At 39.7% G+C, this 20,060-nt stretch overlaps 1 protein-coding gene across 1 annotated transcript in view; it reads left to right on the forward strand.

The window, feature by feature from the left end:
* The window catches only part of CYB561 (cytochrome b561), a 29,169-nt gene extending 13,765 nt beyond the window's left edge, over positions 1-15,404 (forward strand). The window contains exons 3-6 of the mRNA XM_070732896.1: positions 934-1,032; positions 6,094-6,197; positions 9,673-9,830; positions 13,549-15,404. Of these exons, the coding sequence (XP_070588997.1) occupies positions 934-1,032; positions 6,094-6,197; positions 9,673-9,830; positions 13,549-13,744 (557 nt within the window). The 3' untranslated portion in view covers positions 13,745-15,404. The remainder of the gene's footprint in view (positions 1-933; positions 1,033-6,093; positions 6,198-9,672; positions 9,831-13,548) is intronic.
* Positions 15,405-20,060: the final 4,656 nt, after the last annotated feature.

The following is a 20,060-nucleotide window of genomic DNA, read 5'->3' on the forward strand; positions in this document are numbered from 1 at the left end:
TATGCACACACAGCCCTTCTAAAATTATACACATTCAACCTCATTTACTGTGATAGGAAAAACATACCCAGAGCCAAGAAGGGAAAAAAAGAAAAAAAAATCAAATTTTTTCTACCGGTACTGCATACCAGACTGTACCCATAGGAGCCTATCACTGGGTGATAGGCTCCTATGGGTACCCCATTTATAGCATTGCTAACGATCTATAAATGCAGTGCCCCATTTATAGCATTGCTAACGATCTTTTCACTTGCCTATTTGACATAGATCTTCTAATGATTCAGGAACAAGCAAAGGACAAAGAGATTGGGAAAGAGCCAGGAACATTCTGGTCATTGTTGATGTTTATGGGATAAGCAGACGTTTTTTCTGCTCTTCGTGCAATCCAGTGTGTATTTTTTTTTAATCTGTGGAAAGGGAGCAAGGATGAGGCAAGATCAATGGAAGGCAAAGAGAAGGAGTTTTAGCAGTTGGAAGCACAGGGACCCTCAATCTGCACGCGCAGAAAAATTATGCCCCTGTGTTCAGTCTATGGAGTCCCCTCTGTGCCTCCTCTGGCAATCTCCTGCTGCGTTTACACCCCTCCTTGCTGTTGCCATGGACAACCATGATCCATCTTTTCTCAAACCAGTCAGGTAGCCTGTAGAATGGGAACTGCGTAGCTACTGCCTTCTTAAGTTCCCTCTTGGCCACATATGTTTATTTAAAATATTCAAATCTCGCCGCTTCTAATTTGAGCACGTGAAACTGTTATGCACGAAAACAATTTTTTTTAAAAAAGAAAGCAGCTCAAATTATGTCCGTCTGAAAGCCCTGAGATCAGTTGAAATGTTTAATATCCCAAAGACTGATCCATTCGGGCAAGAGGGTAAGGAAGGAAGGGCAACTGACAGCCACCCACCTCATTCCTAATTTCCTCTTCTTATCCTCCAGCCCTTCTGGTTTACCGTGTCTTCAGGAACGAGAGCAAGAAATCCACAAAGATCCTGCATGGACTGATCCATTTCTTTGCACTTATCATTGCGGTGGTTGGTAAGGCACAATGAACCTGCCTTCTGTCACACTCTCTAAGCCTTGTCTCCAGTAATGGGCAGCCAATTTTTTTACTGCCACTCTGTGGGTGTGGCTTATTTTGTGGGTGTGGCTTGATGGTCATGTGACTGGGTAGGAGTGGCTTGTCAGCCATGTGACCAGGTGGGAGTGGCTTGAACAATCATCATTGTTCAAGTGAACTGTTATTGCCGCACAATGTCTTTTCATCTCGGCTGTGGGCCGAGTGAGGGCTTCACGAGGGGAAGAAGACCGCAGCCCAGACTGCTTTGGTGCAGTGTGGCTCTCCTGGCCTTGGGAGGTGGCCATGTGAGGCTGGAGGGGAGCTGGACAGGAGAGAGGGAAGCTTGTCCGAGGCCAGGAAGGAGGAAAGAGGAAAAAAGTGAGGAGCGCACAGCAGCAGCAGCAGGGAAAAAAAGGAGAGCCGAGTTGAGACCGGTAATCCAGGAAGTTACTGCTGCCGGTCAGCTGGAGCTGCGCATGCAGCTTCATTTCCGCCAGTGGAACTGCATTCCACCCCGTCCTGCCTGCTGCCCACCTCTGCTTGTCTCCAAAGGTCATCACTGGTGTTTCCAGGGATCTTAGGCTACTGAGAGGAGACGAGGTTTGCCAGATTACTGGAGAATTTCTATTTCAGTGTTATTCTTCAGTAAGATGAAACCATTGGGCGGCATTATTATTTATTATTATTATTATTATTATTATTATTATTATTATTATTATTATTAATTAGATTTGTATGTCGCCCCTCTGCGGAGACTCGGAGCAGCTCACAACAAAAACAACAATGTGACAAATCCAATATTTATTTATTTATTCATTCATTCATTCATTCATTCATTCATTCATTCATTCATTCATTCATTCATTTATTTATTTATTGGATTTAGTATCCAATACTAAAACAGCTAAAATCCCTTGTTATAAAACCAATCATACATACAAACATACCATGCATAAATTGTAGAAGCCTAGGGGGAAAGATTATCTTAGTTCCCCCATGCCTGACGCCAGAGGTGGGTTTTGAGGAGCTTACGAAAGGCAAGGAGGGTGAGGGCTATTCTAATCTCTGGGGGGGAGTTGTTCCAGAGGGCCGGGGCCGCCATAGAGAAGGCTCTTCCCCTGGGCCCCGCCAACCGACATTGTTTAGTTGACGGGACCCAGAGAAGGCCCACTCTATGGGACCTAATTGGTCGCTGGGATTCGTGCGGCAGAAGGCAGTCCCTGAGATAATCTGGCCCGGTGCCATGAAGGGCATAACCAACACTTTGAATTGTGACCGGAAACTGGTCGGCAACCAATGCAGACTGCGGAGTGTTGGTGTGACATGGGCATATCTAGGGAAGCCCATGATTGCTCTCGCAGCTGCATTCTGCACGATCTGAAGTTTCCGAACACTTTTCAAAGGTAGCCCCATATTAAAAGACATCTAAAAAACCATTATTAAAACCATGCAACACAATCATACCATACATAACCAATATAAGCCCAGGGGTATTTTAATTTCCCCATGCCTGACTACATAGGCGGGTCTTTCCTTTACCAATCTAAAGCCAGTAATGGATTCCTACCAGTACGGTCAACAACATCACACTGGTTATAAAAATTGAATTGCGCATGCAGCTCTGTGTCTCCGGTGCGTGCGCGTCCGAGTGGGGTTTTACTTCTGTGCATGCGCAGGAAGCAAAATCTCACAAGGGGATGTGCTCTACAGATGTTGGTGATTTCTTGCTTCTGCACATGTGTGGAAGCAAAACAATATCGCCAAAATCGCTCTCTCTCTCACACACACACTTAATAATAATAATAAATAATAATTTATTGGATTTGTATGCCACCCCTCTCAGCAGACTCGGGGCGGCTAACAACAACAATAAACACAACATGTACAATCCAATAATAAAAAACAACTAAAACCCCCTATTATAAAACCAAACATACACACAAACATACCATGCATAACTTGTAATGGCCTAGGGGGAAGAGCTATCTCAACTCCCCCAAGCCTGGCGGTATAAATGAGTCTTGAGTAGTTTACAAAAGACAGGGAGGGTGGGGGCAGTTCTAATCTCCGGGGGCATTTGGTTCCAGAGGGCCGGGGCCGCCACAGAGAAGGCTCTTCCCCTGGGGCCCACCAAACGATTTTGCAAGATTTTGCTCCCTGCCCAGGCACAGAAGCAAAATTTCACTTGGACGCATGCGTGCGCACACTGGAGACACAGTGCTGCACGCTGGGAGTGTCAGGAGTGGTAAACCCAACCTGTCTAAAGCCTATTTCCACTGGAGTGGTTGGGGTGGTGTGGAGCAAAGTGAGACTGCTCCAGGCCGCCATTTTCCTCTTGCAACAATGGAAATGGAGGCTTGTTTGCAGCTTACGCTGATAATTCACTGTGTAGTGTGTCTTCTATTCTTCTATTGCAAAAAGAGGGAAAAGAAAGAGGTCTCTTTTGCCTGGGAATTTTTTAAAAAAAGAGTCAGTGGGAATCTATTTAATATAATTACCAAGGGAAACTGACATATATATGCATATATTCCAAGAGTTGAATTTGACTTGAGGGAAACTTTGCTAAGAGGGGGAGAGATAATAGCAATAGCATTTACTGCACTCTAACCACTGCACCCCCGAGGCTCCTAACTATGTTGCTACAAGGGGTCTCTGCTAAAAATTCCTTCAAGTTGATCATTTACTGTCTGTAAGTTCTGGCCTTTCACCCCTATTCAAGAAAGTAAAGACTCTTGAAACATGACATTCCAAAAGGAACCTTTTATTGAACAGAGGTAATAGCAAGACAAAATAAAAGCAGGCTCTGAGATCCTTCAGGTAATACAGCAGAATAAAAGGAATTAGGGACCCCTCTTCTATTTCCCAACTGTTCCTAGATTAGTCCTTGTCTCAACATTGTTCTGCTTTCACCTATCCAGATTGGAACAAAGGGAGAATCCATGTGCTGACACCCTTTTATATAACAAGCAGGATTTATATAAGCAAACTCATGCATTTTAGTCCATCTTGGCAGCTTTCCATGTTTTATTTATTTATTTATTTATTTATTTACTCACTCACTCACTCACTCACTCACTCACTCACTCACTCATTTATTTATTTATCTATTAGATTTGTATGCCACCCCTCTCCGAAGACTCGGGGCGGCTCACAACAATATAGCAGTGGAACAAATCTAATATTAAAAAACATATAAAACGCTATCATTATTTAAAAAACCAACCAGCACATTCATACCAAACATAAAACAAAGTATAAAAAAAGCCTGGGGGAAAGGTGTCTCAACTCCCCCATGCCTGGTGGTATAAGTGAGTCTTGAGTAGTTTACCTAAGACAGGGAGGGTAGGGGCAGTTCTAATCTCCTGGGGGAGTTGATTCCAGAGGGCCAGGGCCACCACAGAGAAGGCTCTTCCCCTGGGGCCCGCCAAATGACATTGTTTAGTCGACGGGACCTGGAGAAGGCCAACTCTGTGGGACCTTATCGGTCGCTGGGATTCATGCGGTAGCAGGCGGTTCCGGAGGTACTCTGGTCCAATGCCATGTAGGGCTTTAAAGGTCATGACCAACACTTTGAATTGTGACCGGAAACTGATCGGCAGCCAATGTAAGCCACGGAGTGTTGAAGAAATGTGGGCGAATCTTGGAAGCCCCACGATGGCTCTCACAGCTGCGTTCTGCACGATCTGAAGTTTCCGAACACTTTTCAAAGGTAGCCCCATGTAGAGAGCGTTGCAGTAATCGAACCTCGAGGTGATGAGGGCATGAATTGGATAAGAGATAAAACGTCCAGGCAGTCGCTGAGTGTCAAAGCTATCACATTCGTCAGTAAGATAAGGGTTCTTCGGTCACAGGTACACACACTATTCTCCACGTTTTGCTCACACATCTCTGTCTGATAAAGTTAGAAGCATAATAGCAGGTTGCCAGTGTAGTACTTCTGGAACCTCAAATCTAGGACTGCCACTATTACGAATGTTGCAACACCACACCAGGTTACCCAGAAATCATCCTTTAAATTCTGTCTGGGTGTGGCCAACTGTTTCCTAGAGATATAACTGTTTAGACTTTCGTTCATAGACTCACTTTCTGAACTTTTCCCCATAAAGATATTCCTGTCTGCTTCTTGAGGTTCTGACCCGGGCATCTAATAGGGGCTCTTCTCCCATGTCCCACTCCTCCTCTGACTCAGACATTACCATCATTGGGGTTTCTACAGTCTTTGGAGGTTCCTCAGATTTCTCAGGTTCCAACTCTCTCTCTCACTCTCACTATCTGACTCAGTTGTCAAGAATACTGGCCTAGGGTACTAAGATGGGCCTGGTTCATCCCCCTCAGAATCTGTGACTAACTGACCCGATTGTGGACCCCTCGCAACAAACCTTTCACTCCTTCACTCCTCCACTTGAAACAGAATACCCTATGAAAGTATACTAACAATCCTGGGTCTAGAAAGCTTAGAACTACGACACCTAAAACACCATCTAAGTATTGCCCACAAGATCATATGCTGCAATGTCCTGCCTATCAATGACTTCTTCAGCTTCAACTGCAACAACACAACAGCACGTAACAGATTCAAATTTAATATTAACCGCTTCAAACTTGACTGTAAAAAAATGACTTCAGCAATCGAGTTGTCGAAGCGTGGAACTCATTACCGGACTCAGTAGTGTCATACCCCTAACTCCCAACATTTTTCCCTTAGACTATCCACGATTGACCTCTCCAGGTTCCTAAGAGGTCAGTAGGGGCGTACATAAGTGCACCAGTGTGCCTTCCATCCCCTGTCCATTTCTCTCTCTTTTATCTCATATATCTTTTCTTCCTTTCATATATCTTCTCTATTTTTATATCTTTTCTTCTGTCCTTTTCTTTATATATATTACTACATATCTATTCTCTTCAATGTCTATTGTGTATTGGACAAAATAAATAAATAAAATAAAATAAATAAATAAAATAAAACATTATGGAGCAGATAGTGGTAGGTTAGAAGAGAAGGGGAGTTTGCTAAGGAATTTGTCTGTTTTCCTCTTTAGGTCTGATTGCTGTTTTCCAGCACCACAAGAATCAAGGCTTTCCAGATATGTACAGTCTGCACAGCTGGTGTGGCATCATTGCATTTGGCTTCTACTTAGCACAGGTGAGGTGGGCTAATTGCACATGGTGGGTTTCTGCAGCAAGCATGCTTGGAGTTACCTAAATGCCTTTTAGAACATATTTCTGCCCTAGGGACTATCTGCTTTGAAGCCAGGGAAGTAGACTAGATGGTTTGAGGATGCTCTCCTCTTTTAGATTTTTATTTGAAATCTGGAGCATAGAAGGAAGTTGCATTGAGGCGGTGAAGCATCAAACAGGGGGCATTTAAAGTGAACTTCTTTAAAGTTAAAGGGACAAGAAGAATCTGACTATTACAAACTTTGGTACAAGTTCTATGAGTGGCTGGATAAAAGAATGCTATTGTAAATATTGTAATGTATATCAGATGGTACAAAACTATGTGAACTTTTGTAAATAGTAATCAGTGATAGTTTATACTTTTTTTCTTCCTTTTACTATTTCTTTTTATTACCTTTTCTTAATATGATCTACAAGACTGGTGAGACCACATTTGGAATACTGTGTTCAGTTCTGGAGACCTCACCTACAAAAAGATATTGACAAAATTGAACGGGTCCAAAGACGGGCTACAAGAATGGTGGAAGGTCTTAAGCATAAAACATATCAGGAAAGACTTAATGAACTCAATCTGTATAGTCTGGAGGACAGAAGGAAAAGTGGGGACATGATCGAAACATTCAAATATATTAAAGGGTTAAATAAGGTCCAGGAGGGAAGTGTTTTTAATAGGAAAGTGAACACAAGAACAAGGGGACACAATCTGAAGTTAGTTGGGGGAAAGACCAAAAGCAACATGAGAAAATATTATTTTACTGAAAGAGTAGTAGATCCTTGGAACAAACTTCCAGCAGACGTGGTAGATAAATCCACAGTAACTGAATTTAAACATGCCTGGGATAAACATATATCCATCCTAAGATAAAATACAGAAAATAGTATAAGGGCAGACTAGATGGACCATGAGGTCTTTTTCTGCCGTCAGACTTCTATGTTTCTATGTTTCTAAGACTTGAATTTAAATTCAGGACAGCAGAAAGATAGTGAAGAAGGCTTGGAAATACCTTCTCCAGAATTCAAGAATAGGCCATTCAATGCCAAATGTTGAGAGTAAATGAATATAAAATATTGTGTGTTGAAGCAAAATAAATTCTTATTCCTGTATGCAGTCTTGAGTTATAATGTGGTTTGTAGTAGTGCAAGATATGGAAGTTGCTCCAGACATTCATCTCTGAGGGCCTATTCTCCCCGACATCATTTAAATGTTTTGATTCGGCTTCTAAGAATAACTTGAAGGGAAAAAAAGAGAAAGAATACAGTATATTGACCTAGTGCTAATAGCCCTGCATCCGTTGTTATTTCCCCAAAGCGAAAGAAATTGCCAATCAGTAAATGATATTGATTTTCAGAGAGATCATGTTAGGAATTTCCTTGGGATTGAGAAGGAAAACACAAGTAAATCTTTTGCCCTAGCTAAACAGCTCTGCAATTTTCTTCCTGCAAAATATTTTGAGGCTTTTATCTTAGCAAGTTTTAACACACTGCCTGCTGGAAGAAATATGCCATTGTTGTCACTTTACAAAGAGGCATTGTCCCTGCCATTCTGCACAGTTGAAGTCTGGGTCATGTGCTGTTGTACCTCCCAATTGTATGATGAAATTGTCTCCTATATTTAATTCCACTTGGAAATAAATTCTCCAGCAGGCAAGACAAATTCAATATATCATTTCTTCTTGATACGACGCCACCTTTAAACTTTCTTTCCTATCTGGTACTGATAGAAAACCCAAACAGTGAAGCACGACATGGATCAGATTGATTAGGAACAATATAATTTGGCAATTTTATCTACGTTCTTATTCTATGTTTATTGGGAATATTTTATATTCTTCGTGACTGAACATATTTTTCTTTCATATCTTTTCAGATGACATTTCCCCCTCCCTAACATGGTCTTAAATAAAGTTAACAGTTGGGTGCTTATATTTTTTAGCTATCATTTTTTCCCCAATTAAACCTGATTTTTTAAAAATGAATTTCTATTTGAGTTTTAAAAGCTCGATTACAAAGCTGTGTATTATCCCATGTTTTGTTTTGAAGCTCTAATAATAAGTGGTGACCTCAATGATTTCTAAAGAAGATCAGACAGATCTAAACACAATACAACATTGAATGGTTTCTATTAATTCCACTGAAGAATCAGTAACTATATAGAAGAATGTACGATAAACTATTGCCATTATGTCTTATTTGTGACCTTCTCCAAAACGTGGGAGAATTGACATGATGGACTACAAGTAGTTCTCCACTTACAATCATTTGTTTAGTGACTGTTTAAACCCAACATAGCATTGAAAAAAGTTTTTTTTAAAAAATATATATTTTTATTAGTTTTGCACATAAGAATTACATAAACAAACATAAAACAGTGCACAGTGCATGTGCCCATCACCCGACTGACAATACAACCACCACCACCACCAATAGCGGGGGGTTCAAATATTTACTAATTTATATTCTTTATTTCCTTAGCTCTACTTTGTATTTGTTATCATTAAAAGAGTGATTGGAGTTTATTTTTCACCTTTTCGTCACAATAGCACTGAAAAAAGTGACTTACGATCATTTTCCACAGAACGGTGGCAGTATCACCGTGGTCACACGATCAACATTAGATGCTTGGCAACGATTCGTATTTATAATAATTGCAGCATCCTGGGATCATGTGATCTACTTTTATGACCTTTTATGAGCAAAATCAATGGGGAAGCCAGATTCACTTAAACGACCAGTTGTTACTATCTTAACAATTGCAGTGATTCTCTTAACAACTGTGGCAGGAAAGGTCATAAAATGGGGCAAATTTAACTTAGTAACTCTCTCACTTAGACGAAGAGAAATTTTGGACTCAATTGTGGTCATAAGACAAGGACTACCTCTACACTCTAACTGTAGTTAAGATCTTAGAAACATAGAAACATAGAAGACTGATGGCAGAAAAAGACCTTATGGTCCATCTAGTCTTCCCTTATACTATTTCCTGTATTTTATCTTACAATGGATATATGTTTATCCCAGGCATGTTTAAATTCAGTTACTGTGGATTTACCAACCACGTCTGCTGGAAGTTTGTTCCAAGGATCTACTACTCTTTCAATGAAATAATATTTTCTCACGTTGCTTTTGATCTTTCCCCCAACTAACTTCAGATCTTATCCAATCCATGCTTACTTTTAAGGTTTTACAGAAAGTTTTAATGGCAAGCCCTGTTTCAATTTAGAGAACCATATTCACAATTTGAAAAATTGTGAGGTAATGTGGACCTCCAAATTGAAATTAATGGAACTTGCTATCATTAGGATTTTATTTTGTGATTGGTGATACATTTCTGATACTTTAGTCAAGCTCTAGAGAAAGTAAGCTTACGTTCTGTGAAAGAGTAGAATTGTTAAAGGTGCGGTATTTGTAATTTTTGAATTCTGCTTTGTTTCCCTCCTCAGTGGCTGTTTGGATTTTACATCTTCCTCTTCCCTGGAGCATCGTTCTCAGTCCGCAGTAGATACAAACCACAGCATGTTTTTTGGGGAGCTTTCCTCCTCATCCTTTCCATTGCTACTGCTCTGTTGGGTATTCTGGAACAGCTACTCTTCAAAATAAAGCAAGTTATGCTTTTGTTAATGTATACCTACACAATGTTTCTGTTTGGACCAGATTTTTATTTTTATCTTTCCTTCATTATTTTTATAAATAACTCAAAAGGCAACGAATATACATGGTATTCCTTCCTCCTACTGTATTTTTTGGAGTATAAGACGCACCTTAGTTTTTGGGGAGGAAATAGGGAAACTAATCTGCTTACCAGATATTCCTCTGGCTAGGGTCCTTAGTCCGGTCAGCTTCCACATATTATTTTATCCCCTGGGTATGGCTTAAAAAAACCCTCATTCAGAGAGAGAAACAATGAAAGAGCTTGCAAGCCGGTAAGAGCTGGGAACATTGTTCGCACCTGGTTAGGGCTGAAAAGAAACTTATTCGGAGCAAGATAGAGCAATGAAAAAACCCTGCAAAGACTTAGGGCTTGGAAAACATTCTTTGCAGAGAGTAACAATGAAAGAACCTGCAAGAGCTGGGAAGATCGTTTGCACTTAGTTAGGACTGGGGGAAAAAAGCTCCGAAAAAAGCTACATTCAGAGTATTATTATTATTATTATTATTATTATTATTATTATTATTAATAATTAGATTTGTATGCCGCCCCTCTCCGCAGACTCGGATAAGTATAAGACGCAGCTAAATTTTCAGCCTCTTTTAGGGAGGAAAAAGGTGCATCTTATACTCTGAAAAATACGGTAATTTGAACACAATAACAACTCTGTGAAATGGAGAGAGTGGACTAGGGAAAGGTGACTGGCCTGAGGTTACTCAGTCAGTTTTCGTGCCACAGGCAGGACTAGACAACTCACACTCTTCTTGTTCCTAGGCTGATGCTTTAACCAGTGGCCAAACTGTCTCAACCGCTTGCCTTAACTACTACATCAAACAGAGCCAAATTGGTTTGATGTTTGTTCTCTCTTCTTTGTTTACTTTAGATTTTTCTGGATTGAAGGCAGGCTGAGATACTAGGCGGAGAACAAAAATGTGAAATATAAATAATTTCTTATGGCTGATATAAGCTGTCTTGTATACTTCATATTTATAGAAAACAAACAATCTAGACATTCTGGAAAATAAGGATGTTTCAGTTTGTCCAGCTCATTTATATCAGGAGTAGAATAGCAGACTCCCGATGAAGTGCCCACAATTTTTGAAGGCAAGCTGTTCCACTGGTTAATTGTTCTCATTGTTAGGAAGTTTCTCCTTAATTGCTTCTCTCTTTGATTAGTTTCCAACCATTGTTTCTTGTTCTGCCCTCTGGTGCTTTGGAGAATAATTTGACCCCTTCTTCTTTGTGGCAGCCTCTCAAATATTGGAATACTACTATCATTTAACCCTTTTTCTCTAAACTAGCAAAACCCAAATCCTTCAACTTTTCTTTATATCTTTTAGTCTACAGGTCTTTGACCATCTTAGTTGCTCTTCTCTGAACTTTCTCCAAATTGTTAACAATGTTTCCTTCAAATATTCTTCCCTGTTTTAAATCTTTAACTGAGGTTTTGCATGTTTAGTTGGAGCAAAATAACTCAGCAAGTTAACATATAAACCATCTCATAATGTTATGTGATCGAGTAGCCTCTACCTGGGTGAGAATATTTGTGATCTGTTCTCTCAGCATTTACTCTCCTATATTTCCTATACCTTTCTTCTATTCCTATATCTCTTCTTCTATTCTTTCATTGATATGTTCTATTACTATATCTTCTTTTCTATTCTTTCTTAGATATATTTTACTACGAGTATCTCCTCTATAACCTTCATCCTGTATTTTTCTATGTGTGTGTGTGTGTATATATATATATCATCAGCTAGCCACACCCTTACTGGGATTTGATCCGGCAGCTTCTGCCTTGTAAGGCAGAGAATTAACAGCTGAGCCACCAGACCTGATCCCTTCAGCTCTGTACCAGGGAGGGGCTATATGCTTTTTATGTCGGATAACCCTGGTACATTGAAGGACCATCACAGCTCCTTTTTGCCTCTAGGCCCAACCCAGGGCCATTTCAAGGCAGTTAATTTATTCATAGCCGACAACTATATTCTGTATGTATCACATGTTTTTTGCTGAAATTTTAAAATTAAGGGAGACTAGGATGGCACCATTTCGGCCTTGTTCTGGCCCCATCAGCTAGCCACACCCTTACTGGGATTTGATCCGGCAGCTTCTGCCTTGTAAGGCAGAGAATACCCACTAAAACCCTCATTGTGTATTGGACAAAATAAATAAACAAACAAATAAATAAATAAATAAATAAATAAATAAATGAATGAATGAATGAATGAATAAATAAAATGTTTCACATTGTGATTATCCTTCATCCAGATGTAAACTATGTTTTTTTTCCTAAGTGGGTTTCACTTCTTTCATTGTGAGTAGTGCTGAGGCCTGAGAATTGCTAAATATGTGCTATTGTTTTAATCTTTACCTGCTTAATTTTTATAGAGAGCCAGACTATCCTTCCTCAGTATCTTGAATTCTTAAGGTCTGTTGAGCTACAATAGTTTGACTACTATTTCCAACTAGCCAAGTGCCATGTTGCCTGGGAATTATTATGTAGTCCAGTACACCTGGAGCACATCTGGTGGGAAATGCTATTGCAAGATTCTTTTGATGATGTTTTCTTGATTTATGGCACTACTTTTGATCAGAGATACAGAGAAGATGATTGTTGAAATCAAAATGATGATTATTTTTTGGTCCTACCATTTCCTCTTCCTGGTTTCTTCCCTGATCCTTCCTTCCACAGAGTTTCCGCCATTAGAGTCCGAATTGGTAGTGTTTGGAGCAGCTTTAAAATCATTGTAAAATAAATGAATAAATGAATGCACAAAACATAGAAACATAGAAAATTGACGGCAGAAAAAGATCTCATGGTCCATCTATTCTGCCCTTATAAAGAATAATTGGGTGAACTGCGAAGTAAAAAAATCCAACATATAAGTTATTGCTTCAAAAATTGTGAACCTTTTTGACTTTTCAATATTTCTGCATAAATATGATCCAAAATGTAATCTGTTCTCCACACAAGTTATACAATTAGATAAAGAGAACTGAACAAATGAGTCAAAGACTAGGAAGAGGGAGATTGTGATCCTGCTGTATGGAGCGCTGGTGAGACCACATTTGGAATACTGTACTGTGTTCAGTTCTGGAGAATTCACCTACAAAAAGATATTGATAAAATTAAATGGGTCCAAAGACGGGCTACAAAAATGGTGGAAGGTCTTAAGCATAAAATGTATCAGGAAAGACTTAATGAACTCAATCTGTATAGTCTGGAGGACAGAAGGGAAATGGGGGACATGATGAAAACATTTAAATATGTTAAAGGGTTAAATAATGTTCAGGAAGGAAGTGTTTTTAATAGGAAAGTGAACACAAGAACAAGGGGGCACAATCTGAGGTTAGGTGGGAGAAAGATCAGAAGCAACGTGAGAAAATATTATTTTACTGAAAGAGTAGTAGATGCTTGGAACAAACTTCCAGCAGAAGTGGTTGGTAAATCCACAGTAACTGCATTTAAACATGCCTGGGATAAACATATATCCATCCTAAGATAAAATACAGGGAATAGTATAAGGGCAGACTAAATGGACCATGAGGTCTTTTTCTACCGTCAATCTCCTATGTTCCTAAAGACATAGACACTTGTTCATTGATTTATTGAGCAAAAAGAGTGGAGGTATGGAAAAACCTTAATATTTTGCCTCTGCTTTTGCAGGGATACCTACAACCTTTTCGTCTCTGAAGGAATCCTTGCCAACACTTTGGGCCTCCTAATAATAGCTTTTGGGGCAGTTGTGGGTTACATCTTAACCCGGGAAGAATGGCGGAGGCCTCCATTGGCTGAGGAGATGGCCTTGTCCATGGATTTCAAAAACCTCACTGAAGAAGGAAGCCCAACAAGTGAACACTGAGGCTTGCTGTGCCACCTGCATTGAGGAGCTGTGTTTCTGTGTGGTATCTGACCTGTTGTGTAGCATCATGCAATTGCCACTGTTACACATATGTAAGCAGTCCTTTTGTTTCATGAGTCCCATCGCATTTGTTTCATATTTCCATACTGTTTTCTCCAACGGCTACTATAAATGTAGCACAGTGAAAAGTATTTGTGGCCCCTGAGTCATTTGTGCAAAATGGAGATTATTTGTCATGTACCTTGTTGAATAAAAGCATGACAAGAATTCAGGTTATTATTATGCCATAGGATTTAATCAAGAGTGGGCAATTTTGTGAGGACAGAAGTTGCACTTTTGTGGGGTGTCAAAGCCACAGTAAAAAAGAAAGCAAGACTGGGATTTTGGTGACTTCATTTTATGTACGCTGGTTTGTATGTATATTTAATTTGGGGGAATACGATAAACCTATCAATTGACTTGCACATGTTTTGTTTTGCTTCCTGCTGATAGTCAGCAGAAATCACATATCTTTATTACATCTTTGACCAGCATTTAATAGGGCAAAATAGCACCTCTTTGCTGCTAAATTTCAGTAGTAGTTTTGAGGATCTCTGAAAAGTGCAAGGAATTCAGAAGATGCTAATGTACCAGGAGCCACCGACTCATGGGCTAGCTGCTTTTAGAGGACTGTTGGCCACCTCAAATGGATTGGGTGTTAAAAATATAGCAGCTTCTAAACGGTAGCATTGACAGATCAATAGCAAATACAATTTCAAATGAAGATAGATCATTGTCATAAGTATCCAAATAGTTTTTCCATCGGTTTCCATGAAGAAATCAAACTCAGTAGGCTAGATAGAAAACATAAGTGTTCCTTTTGCTATTCAACATCCATTTTTCCCCATCTGCCAGCAGATATTTAATTGAAATGCCTGTTCTTTTTGTCATCACTGCCTTGAGAACTATGAGATTTGACTTTGTTGACTTCTGCACTTACTGTTAAATAATCTCTCTGCAATGTGTGTGGATAAAAGCCTTTCGTTTAAAATAGATGTAAAAAGGTGGTAGATTTGGGATTCTTTTAGCAAAGGAATGCCAATTCAATTAATGCCCCTAAAAACTGAGTTTATAGTCATAAACTAACTTTTCCCATATTGGCTGAGAATTTGGGGAATGCCCAAAGGTATCTTAAAGATAGCAGAGAGAATTTTTTTTTTCCAGTATAGCTGTCTTTCTTCTCTGCCTTTTCTAAATGATGAAATGTCTTGGAAAAAAGCAGAAGGATTGTTCAAGAAACATTGGAGAGCTCCACTTTTTTTCTGGGCAATTATGGAGCTATTTAGTCCAGCCATCGTAAAAAGAAAAAGATATTTACCTCAAATATTTTTCATAATGTAGCTAGAGGAATACTTAACTAACAAAGATGAAGACACTTCACAAATGCCAAGTGTTACTTGGGAATTATGCATTTTCTCAAGCACTCATTGACTTTTCTTAATAAGGCAGACTCCAAATATTTAACAGAGTCAAAAGGGGAAGGGATTACTTCTTTAAGCAACAACTTTTACTTAACAATGTATTGCCTTGAAGCAACTTTCTCTTATTCTGGAATTGTTTTGCTTGTGTTTGACACGTAAGCTGGATTCCAATAAATATTTGCAGCAAAAAAGAAAAGAAACCCGACTCTTGTTTGTTTTTAACATGACTCAACCAAGTGTTTTAGCCTCCTTTTGTGTTTTCCAAATTCTCCAACCACACCCAAACCTGGTCCACAAGTCATACTAAAAATATAACATTTCCCAACAACCTTGTTACTGTGTCGTGGTACACCACAACCCTTCTCATGACTGGCCTAACTAAAGACAATCAGCTGAATGTTGTGAGTTAGAAATACAGTGGTACCTCTACCTAAGAACGCCTCTACTTATGAACTTTTCTAGATAAGAACCAGGCATTCTATATTTTTTTGCCTTTTCTCAAGAACCATTTTCCACTTACAAACCCGAGCCTCCAAAACTATAACTGGAAAAGGCAAGGAGAAGCCTCTGTGGGGCCTCTCTAGGAATCTCCTGGGAGGAAACAGGGCCGGAAAAGGCAGGGAGAAGCCTCCGTGGGGCCTCTCTAGGAATCTCCTGAGAGGAAACAGGGCTGGAAAAGACAGGGAGAAGCCTCCGTGGGGCCTCTCTAGGAATCTTCTGGGAGGAAACAGGGCCAGAAAAGGTGGGGAGAAGCCTCCGTGGGGCCTCTCTAGGAATCTCCTGGGAGGAAACAGGGCCTCCACCCTCCCTGTTGTTTCCCCAATCACACACATTATTTGCTTTTACATTGATTCCTATGGGAAAAAATGCTTCTTCTTACAAACTTTTCCACTTAAGAACCTGGTCACGATACGAATTAAGTTCCTAAGTAGAGGTACCACCCTAGCCTCTTTTTCTGACAACAGTTCCCAAGTGTGTTTGGAGGGATTGTAGAGGTACAAAACCAAGAAACACCACAAGGAGGCAGCAAAAGCTGTTCAGAAATTAATCCCGAGCAGAATGTTAAATCTTTCCAGAGACCCGTCAATAATTTCTGCTTAATAGAAGGAGGAAAGAAAGAGCAGAATTCTGGTCAGGATGAGGGCTCATCTTAGGATACACAAAACATTTCCTTCCTGACCTACATCTAAATGCAAATTAGGGTCACAAACTCAAATAGAGGATAGAGCAAAATAGTAAAGCTACAGGGCCCCTTCCTCAAGAAAAAAAACTTTTTATACTTGGGCGTCCTCCTTGATCCACAGCTCACATTAGAAAACCATCTTTCAGCTGTGGCGAGGGGGGCGTTTGCCCAGGTTCGCCTGGTACGCCAGTTGCGCCCCTATCTGGACCGGGACTCATTGCTCACACTAACTCATGCCCTCATCACCTCGAGGTTCGACTACTGTAACGCTCTCTACATGGGGCCACCTTTGAAAAGTGTTCAGAAACTTCAGATCGTGCAGAATGCAGCTGCGAGAGCAATCATGGGCTTTCCCAAATATGCCCATGTTACACCAACACTCCGCAGTCTGCATTGGTTGCCGATCAGTTTCCGGTCACAATTCAAAGTGTTGGTTATGACCTTTAAAGCCCTTCATGGCACTGGACCAGAATATCTCCGAGACCGCCTTCTGCCACACGAATCCCAGCGACCGATTAGGTCCCACAGAGTGGGCCTTCTCCGGGACCCGTCAACTAAACAATGTCAGTTGGCGGGCCCCAGGGGAAGAGCCTTCTCTGTGGTGGCCCCGACTCTCTGGAACCAACTCCCCCCCCGGAGATTAGAACTGCCCCTACTCTCCTTGCCTTTCGTAAGCTCCTTAAAACCCACCATTGTCGTCAGGCATGGGGGAACTGAGACATCTCCCCCTGGGCTTATACAATTTATGCATGGTATGTTTGTAGGTATGTTTGTTTAGTAAATGGGTTTTTTTAAATCAAACCGGGGTTTTTTAAATATCTTAAATTATATTTGGATTTGTTATAAATTGTCTTTATTCTGTTGTGAGCCGCCCAGAGTCTGCGGAGAGGGGCGGCATACAAATCTAAATAATAAATAAATAAATAAATAAATAAATAAATAAATAAATAAATAAATAAGTGTTAAAGTGCAGGAAAGAAGCAAAGTGGCATAGAGTTGGAGTCAATAATAACAATAACAACAACAACAACAACAACAATAATAAGAATGACAGAGTTGAAAGGGACCTTGGTTGTCTTCTAGTCCAACCCCCTGATTAGGCAGGAAAACCTACACCACTTCAGACAGATGGTTATCCATTTATCCTAGAACTGTAATTTTATAAAAATTAACTGTCTTGGATGGTCCCTGGAGGGGCCCTGAGAGACAAAACGGAAGCAGTATGCTCCCTCCCATATTTGGGTATACCAGAGTAATTCGACAGGAAAACACACACAAACACACACACATAAATTGGTGAGGTGTAGAGGTGACTCCATTGTTGTTTACATTTGCTGTCGTCTCTTAGCCTTTTGCGATTTTTATTTTTTTTATTTTAATTAGTTTTAAAAATAATAATTATTTTATTTGATGTTAACTGTTTATAATTAAAATCTTATAGACCACCCAAAGTCACTTTTTTCATGAAACGGGTGGCCATATAAATTTGATGAATAAAAATAAAGAAGCCTTTAAGTTCAAACACATTTGCATAAACATTCACATCGCCCCAAACTATGGAATGCTTGTAAGGATTCTATTTCAAGTGGCTGCGTTTTGTTACTGAAAGATATCACATTTATTTTGAGAACGATTTACTTCAATACCATCCATATAGAAAACAGAGGTGGGTTCCTCATCTTACAATTTACTCATGCATTTTTATTAATTCAATTTAGGTTATTCAAATTGATTAAAGCTTCTCTTCGATACTAAATCTATGTAAATGGAGCCATTTATTATATACCTGGGTTTTAAGGACAGGAAAAAATAAAAACGATTGTATAGGTTTAAAATAGTCCTAATGAGTTGAAACTGCAAAGCAATTCACCATTCTTAAAAATAACACCTGGAAAATTCAGTCAGGCTGGGTGGGGAATTCTGGGAGTTGAAGTGCATACATCTTAAAAATTGCTGATGGAACCCATACCACATCTCGGACATCAACACCCTTGAAAATGTCCAAAGATATTTCACCAGAAGAGCCCTTCACTCCTCCACTCGAATCAGAATGCCCTATGAAAATAGACTAACAATCCTGGGTCTAGAAAGCTTAGAACTACGGCACCTAAAACACGATTTAAGTATTGCCCACAAGATCATATGCTGCAACGTCCTACCGGTCAATGACTACTTCAGCTTCAACCGCAACAACACAAGAGCACGCAACAGATTCAAATTTAATATTAACCGCTCCAAACTTGACTGTAAAAAATATGACTTTAACAACTGAGTTGTCGAAGCATGGAACTCATTACCGGACTCAACAGTGTCAACCCCTAACCCCCAACATTTCTCCCTTAAACTCTCCACGATTGACCTCTCCAGGTTCCTAAGAGGTCAGTAAGCCGCCCCGAGTCTGCGGAGAGGGGTGGCATACAAATCCAATAAATTATTATTTTTATTATTATTATTATTATTATTATTATTATTATTATTATTATTATTACTACATAAGTGCACTAGTGTGCCTCTCGTCCCCTGCCCAATTGTCTTTCCTTTATGTCATATATCATATATATTTTCTTCCTTTCATATATCTTCTCTATTTTTACATATTATCTTTATATATATTACTTCATGTCTATTCTCTTCCATATGTATTGTGTATTGGACAAATGAATAAATAAATAAAAAAAATAAAAATAAAACATTTGTTTAGACCACAGGTGTGGTCACGTTGCTGTCACATGATGTATTGTGATGTTTTTCCACCTTTGCCGAGCTGGGGTGGGTGTGGCCTGCACATAACACATCTGGCCCACGGGCTGCCATTTTGACACCCCTGGTTTATGGGCAGGCCTACAATTAAGCCCAGGGAGGCAGTTTCCATAGGCAGCATATTTTAGGTATCAAGGAAGAACAACATAATACTCTCCTGTTTCATTGTATGGTTAGCACTACGGATGGGTAGAGGTATTTAGGAACTTTTATGCCTCATATACTATGGGCATGATGTACCTTAATCTGAGTTCAGGTGCATTTTCTACTTTGCCTCAGGTGACAACCTTGTTTAAAATACTTTTACATTTTAGAAAACACACCGTGCTATTAAAATTCACAGATGACTTGGAGGTTTAGAGAAGCAGAATTAGATTCAAAGAGAAAGGATAAACAAAGGAACAATAAATACACTCATCAAAAATGGAGTTTCGTGGAAAAATAGCAGCAAAAAGAATTGGGCAAAGCTTCGAGTGCATCCAAAATAAAATTGAGACTTAAAAAAGGACTTATGAACTGATCTGTGAAGTATGCATGATTGATTCTTTCTTGAGCCCTGGAAAATGTTTCTTCCAGCAAACAAAAGTCCCTTCTTTTCCTATTCATTTTCCCCAAGGAAGACTTTTAAGATGGCATCAATGTTGAATCAACACACATGCCAAATTAGTTTGTTACTCTGAGGGCTGCAATGCTGAAGTTTTTTCATCAACCCTTAGCAAAAGCCTCTAGTGATGATGATAAGGATTGTTCTCCTTAGCTCTAGATTTTATTTATTTATTAGATTTGTATGCTGCCCCTCTCCGAAGACTCGGGGCGGCTAACAACAATAAATAAAACAATGTAACAAATCTAATATTAAAAAGTAATCTAAAAAACCCCGATTTAAGAGACCAATCATACAAACAAGCATACC

The sequence above is a fragment of the Erythrolamprus reginae genome, chromosome 1 (assembly GCF_031021105.1).
Source record: "Erythrolamprus reginae isolate rEryReg1 chromosome 1, rEryReg1.hap1, whole genome shotgun sequence".
NCBI classification, from domain to species: Eukaryota; Metazoa; Chordata; class Lepidosauria; order Squamata; family Dipsadidae; genus Erythrolamprus; species Erythrolamprus reginae.